Genomic DNA, 6,714 nt, shown 5'->3' with positions numbered 1-6,714 from the left:
GTCAGAGATAGAAGAAAGAAAGATATCTAGAAGACAGTCAATGCATGGGGAGAAGGTCAGGGTTGATATTTATTTTTATTGCTATTTTTTCCAGCACTAAGAAAGCAACACCCCAGAAACATGGCAAAAAATAAATAAAAAAGTTGGGCTGGAAAAGTCCAAGCCAGAATTACAAAAAAACATTTAAAATCTTTATTTTTCCTATGGCAAAAATGATATATTCTCAAACTCTGTAACAACGGTGCTACTTCTGCAATAAATCTGCATGCTGAAAACTATATTTTTCTGACAGCATAAATTTTCTGTCCTCATCTCACAAAATGACTCATTGTCAATATGGGAGAAAACTGCTCTCTATATTATCTTTTTTTTTTTTTTACCTTGTCACCATTTCTTTCTCCTTGTTAGAGGCATGGCCACCACTGCTGAGAGGCCTGCTTGCTGCAGATAGGAAATATAGGCGATGGTTTTTGAAATACTGATCGATTAAAGGGAGTACAACCTACAATACAGTGGAGAAAGACAGACATGGTCATCTCAGAGCTTCAAGGCTGCCGTTTTTAATATGTAACCTACTGTATAATGCCTTGTATTCAAAAGTTTGTCTAATGATTCCTGCCATGCAGTTGGTCCAATAAAAGATATCAACACAAATAAATCCTTGCCTCTCACATAATTCCTGAACCTGGCTACAACATCACTCTAACACAACCATAGTTTATGTTACTCATAATATGCAATGCGTATACAATGTAATATGTTTTCCATTCTTAAATTCTTGTTGGGTCTCTCTCTGAACGCTGTTTCTTTTAAAATCCCTTATATCTCCTTAAAAAATACTTAAAACGCCTTGCAAAAACAAGGCACTACAATGAATTTCTGCTTTACTCCAGCAATTTTGTTCCTGAAATTTTCTGGGAGGAATGCAAAGGAGAAAAGTGTTAACATCATTTAAAGATATTTTGCAATTTTACGTTATGCCCCAAAGGTTATTTATATTAATAAAACATACACAAGCATTGCCTTTGACATGGCTGCAACGTGAAATAAAAGAATCTGCGCCCACCAGCTGGTAACGAAATTCAGCATCCAAGTAATCAAATTCTTCTCCCAGGAAGCATCCTCTCTTGTCAGGCCCCTTATTTGCCCAAAAGCAGCTTGAACCCTCTACCTGGAAATTAAGTACTTCCAGCCCAGAAGGGATTATTGTTTAGTTCCTAGTGCTGATCCATCAGCCAAGTGGGAATTCTAAATAAAAAAGCCAAGAAGATAATTCCTCCTCTCTAATTTGGGGCATAATATAAAAGGAAAAAAGCAAAATGAGCTCCCCAGGGGCTGATATTGCAAATGGGGCTGTATTGTGTGGTAGTACTCTATAGCATGAATACTACAATTTATTGCCAAGGAATCAGGGTCAGTTAATACAGCAACACCTGTCTCTGCTTATTCACTAATGAATTGAAAAGACACCTTGAATATGCATGCACCAGGTGAGTTTATAAGTACCAAGGTATAAGCAGATTTTCCTAATTTAAAAGATAACCCCTTTCTGGCACAACCAGATACACCAAGATGGTTTTAAAACAAGGAAAGAAAGAGATAAGGTGACATTGAGACAGATCTAGCTGTATTTTTTTCATGTAAATAGAGCTTATATTAACTGCATGATGACTATAAAAAGATAGAAATTTACCCTGGCTCACTACTGGTCAAAGCTAGTAAAGGGAAAACATAGGAAAGATTATGAACAGGAAGAAGGATAAATTGTATACCATGAAGGAAAAATATAGAGAGACCTGAAAATTATTTGTAGACACTTTTATATGCTATAGTATTTTCAATGTGTAGCTTTTCAATGATCAATACTGCAACAAAAACATTCAGTACATGAACAAGTGCAAACATAACAAAAAAACCCATGCATCTTAACAAGCACTTTCTTCACTGAAAAGGAACAACAATGAAATACTGTACTTTGGCAAAGAATTTGATTTCTTGCTCATAAGGGAAGTGTTCTCCTTTGCCTCTGCTGCCACCATCTGTGGGTAAGAAGAATTTAAGATGCACAATGAAAATTGAAAGTGATAGTATTCTCTCATAAAAATGTATACTTTAGAACAAATAAGTTTGGTGTTCTTTAGAGTTGCATTTTAATATATTACAGATATAATACATTAATTACATATGTATTTTATAAGTGATTTATGCAATACAAGCTACAGTAAAACCAAAAAGAATTGGCTGAATATTGAGGTAGTGTATATCAAGATAATTTTCCAATGGAGCTATGTAAATTTATATTAGCTGATTCTTTGGCTCTAAAATTTTATCTTTGCAATTGCTAGTAATTTCTTACAAAGATACTATTATACATAATAACTTTCCCTTAAAGACTTCTTCAGTTAAAAAATAATTCCACCCAGTATTTGGAGAAACTTTTTGCTGTAGTCAACACTTTCCTTATCCAAACATGCCCATTTTAGGAACAAATCAAGGACTTATATTTTGAAAAGTTTAAACCTAGGAAAAAAGTAGTTACAAAGCCATTTTGACTATGCTTCAGTCAGGGATCATGCAGCCATCTAACTAGATTACTGTTGCCTCCTGTTGTGGCTCACTTGTTCAGGAGCAACCCACAGCACGAGGCACAGTAGCAGAGCATAAGTAGGGCAAAAATTATAAGAAATACATGAAGAAGTAAATAAGAGAAAATATTTTTCCTCTTCCCCGCAACATAACTGAATTCTCCAAAAAAATTAAATTCTGCTTAGGGAACCTAACACCTCAGAAGAGTAATTACATAAATGAAGAAGCAAGTTTTTGATTGAACTAGATTTTCCCTGTAGTTTACAGAACTGAATTTAGATTCCATTCTATGTCATTTTGCTGTTGAATGACTTTAATAAAAGTGTCCAATGGAAAATAAACTCACTTCAGTTGCCATATTACAATAAAAGTCAGATACCATTTTGATATACAAATATGATGCAGTCTTCAAAATCCCAAGAGCATTTAGGACTGTACATTAGGGGCATGCAAAGTGGGCCCTATTTGATTCGGACTCAGATTCGGCCTGACTCGGGGACAGTGATTTGATTCATTGATTTGGATCATTGTCCTTGATTCGATTCGGCCGAATCCAAATCTGAAGATTCAATGCTGATTGGGAGAATCAGCAATTCAGACCTAGACACAGCTTTAAATGTTTTTTCTACATACCTCAAGGTACCAGCACGGCTTGTGAATGCTGCAATGTCGGGGCACATGGAACATCCCACAGGAGTGCAGGGGGGCCCCTCTACATGCACGGCAGCAAACCTGGAAGTAGACCAGAAGTACTTCTGGTCCACTTCCAGGTCCATTGGGGAGCATACAGGACTTCCCCCTCCCCACGCCCCTGGCTTGGCAATCGGCCATGGGGGGACCCCGGGCGCCCCCCTCAGACCCAGGAGACACCAGTCACTGAGCCAGGGGGCATGGGGGGGGCGCCCATGTGCTCCCTGGGGGACCTGTAAGTGCTTCTGGTCCACTTTCGGGTCTGCTGCTGAGCACATGGGGGAGACTCCTGCATTCCTGTGGGACACTCCATGCACCCCAGCATTGCAGCATTCAAGAGGCGACTAGTACCTTGAAGTATGTAGAAAAAACATTTAAACCTGTATCTATGTCTGAATCACCAAATCAGGGTAACATTAAAAATAGAGAATTAGGCACTATGGTAATAGCTAGGGCCCGGTTTAAATTGTGGACCTAGATAGCAAATGTCATAACCTAATTGTGGTAGGGGCCACCATTTTCGTGCCCAGATCATGGCACCAGTGATCTCTGCTCCCCACACCCGTCCACCATGCAGGGACAGGGGCTGAGGAGAGGAAGGGAGGGACGCCCCTCCATCCCCTGCAGAGGGGCTTCCCTCTCACTTCCACACCCAACATGGGGCAGGGAAGGCATGGAATGCCTCCCCCTACCCCCTAATGTGCCCCTGGGAATGGTGGAGGCGATAAGTGGGGTGTGAGGGAGGGCCGGGCATGGCGGTACCCTTGCTTTCCTGGCCCAGCAAGTCAGCCCCTCTCCACTGGCCACTGCCACTTCAAACTGCCATCACCTAAGGGGCTCTAGTCCCTTGCACCACCCCCTGCCCGTGGACTGTGTAGGGGCTCCTTGGGCAGTGAGCTAGCCCTTTCCCACTGGCCATCACTGCTGCCTTAAGTCACCACCATTCCAGGGGCTTTGGCCACCTCATGCTGCCCCCTGCCCACGGGCTGTGGAGGGCCTGGGAGGGCAGCAGCTTCCCCACTCTGGCACCAAACAAGGCCAGGCCAGGCCAGCACACAAAGATGGAGCTGGGGAGGAGGTCACTACCACCACTGCTTCTACCTCATGAAGGCCAGCAGGGCTTGGGAGGACCCTGGCAGCAGAGGGAGGAGGGTGCTATTCTTCTCCTCCACCCTGCTGCTGCCGCTCCTGCTGCTGGCCAGCCCCCTCCCCCGCCCCCCCAGCCATGCTGCTCCTCTCTTTAAAATTGCACCCACCCCCACTCCTTCCATGGTGTTGTTATAACAAAATGTCATGATATGGCTGTTTGCTGGGGACTTCCCCCACAAGTAGCTACATGGTGGCGTTCTGTTGCAAATCACATTTTTCATGAAAATCACTTAATTTTGTGATTTTCACAAAAAATGTGAAATCATGATTTAAAGTAGGCCCTGGTAGGCACCTACAGGGAGGCCCCCTGTATACATTACAGGAATTGTGCAAATAACTGGTTAATTGCACAATTTCCTGGAAGCCAGCTACACATGCAAAGTAGCTATCACACAATAAGAAGCTCCAACCAGCTATCAAGTTAGACCTCAAAAATATGTACTAACTTTACAGCTGTTTGCTATCAGGCTTTAGTTTGCATGTGTAGCAGGATCCCCCTTGCAGCTGAGGGCCCTGTCAGCATGCGTGCACTATGTCCAGTATAAAACCCCCCAGATCTACAAATTGCAGCAGCTGCGGTCCCCAGGTCCCAGGGATTTTACATGCCTCAAGTCCTAGGGATCATGGCAGCCACAATCCACAGGGTCTGTGGGTTTCACATGATCCCCAAGGTCTGTGGATGCAAAGAAACCCCAGGGGCCAGAAGATCGCTGCAGGGGAAATCCCCCTGCTGGGGTGTGAGAACCCCAGGGCTGGAGGTTCCTCATGATCCTCCAGCTCCAGAGGTTTCCCACACCCCTAGGATGTGGGAAACCCCTGGATGGGGCAGTTCTCTGGTCCCAGGGGATTCTTGTAACCTCAGGCCACAGATATCACTGCAGTGGGAATCCTCCAGCCCTGGGGATGCATATGGCACTGCTGTGGCTGGGAGCCCCTCAACTGAAGTACATTGGACCCCCAGCTGTGGGAGATTGCCTCTTACCAGTGCAGGGGGACCCTGGGATTGCACTGGCAATAGGGCACAAAGTGACCTAATATGCGATCCCACAATTGCGCCTCACGCCAGGCTTCTGTGGCATAATGGGGCGCAATTGTGTGAATTACACATTAGATCCCATTGCACCTTTACCTGCTTGTGTAGAGGGGGCTGAAGACACAGACCTTAGAGGATACATGGACTCACCTGAAAAGATACCTACAAACAAGGTTGGGGGGGGTGTCTTATTACTAATTGATGTTGGGCTGTCTACTGATAGAAATGACCAGTATCTGTTCCATTTAGATGCTATTCTAATCCAGTCTTATTTATACACTGTGATTATTTCACCCGTGTTATGCATATATTATCCTTTCCTATTTAAATTATATCGTGGATGGGATGGATTGTTTGGAGAACTGAGTCCAATCCTTTGCTAAAGAAGGCAAATACTTAAGTCTTGTCAACAAAACTATGTAGCGCAGACTAATGCCACATACAAGTGTTATGTTTCTACTAAGAGAATTGCTCCTCTCCCCATAGAAATTGTCAGTGTATGGGCATTTATTCAGCTTCTTGCAGAGATAACATTCCTCCTCCATGACAAAGATCTTCCATCATGAAATGAAACCTGGAACATCTCCCTGGTGAGACAGCTTCTCTTGCTAGGATGAATGACTATATGCCAGAGGAGGCCAAACCATGGCTTGCGAGTTGCATGCGGCTTGCCGGCATGGTACTTGCAGCTCTCCAGAAATTGGCCAAAGCCACGCCTACTTCTCCCCAAGGCGGCTCCGGGGGACAACGCAGCCCAGCACATCCCGCTGCTCTGGCTTTCCCCATGAGGAGCACGCCCCAAGCCCACCCTCCTCCCTCCCAGGCTGCTGGGGTGGGGGCTGCAGCCATGCTGCTTACCCCGAGGCATGTTACCTGTGGGGAAAGCCAAAGTGAGGGGGTCACCTCCACTCTGGGTTGCATTGGTTAGAAGTGGAGTTGATGTTTGTAGGTTTAAATTATGGCAAATGTGTCTAGAATGTATGGAAAGAAGTTCTTTCCAGTGTATCTGCAAATAAAAAACTAAATCAATTCTAAAAATCTCCTAAAGCAGCTAAGTGTGGAGAGCTGCAATGAAAGAGCAAGTTTCTCTGCTCCTTCATTGCTATCTGAAAGTTGGGAGAGGAGAAACCACTTTCCGGTTTACAAAGAAAATGTTTGTTTAGGGTTTTGGTTGGTTGGTTGGTTTGGGGAAGGAGATAGCTATGTTTTCTTTTGAGGGGAGGGCCAGATAGTGACCAAGGAAGACAATGCTACCA

The 6,714-nt window shown here is 43.9% G+C and overlaps 1 protein-coding gene across 17 annotated transcripts in view; it reads right to left on the bottom strand.

The window, feature by feature from the left end:
- RYR2 (ryanodine receptor 2) overlaps positions 1–6,714 on the bottom strand; it is an 847,904-nt gene that overhangs the window by 182,169 nt on the left and 659,021 nt on the right. For all 17 annotated transcript variants that reach the window (XR_003095960.1, XM_025213656.1, XM_025213760.1 and 14 more), the window contains 2 exons: positions 1,975–2,039; positions 381–502 (listed from right to left, as the gene is read on the bottom strand). Coding sequence is in view for 16 of the 17 variants with exons in the window: in XM_025213656.1 (XP_025069441.1) it covers positions 381–502; positions 1,975–2,039 (187 nt within the window). In the remaining variant the exon portion in view is untranslated. The remainder of the gene's footprint in view (positions 1–380; positions 503–1,974; positions 2,040–6,714) is intronic.

This window comes from Alligator sinensis, unplaced genomic scaffold (assembly GCF_000455745.1).
Source record: "Alligator sinensis unplaced genomic scaffold, ASM45574v1 scaffold93_2, whole genome shotgun sequence".
Taxonomy (NCBI): Eukaryota; Metazoa; Chordata; order Crocodylia; family Alligatoridae; genus Alligator; species Alligator sinensis.
The sequence above is the reverse complement of the archived record's forward strand: the minus strand, read 5'-3'. Positions and strand labels throughout refer to the sequence as shown.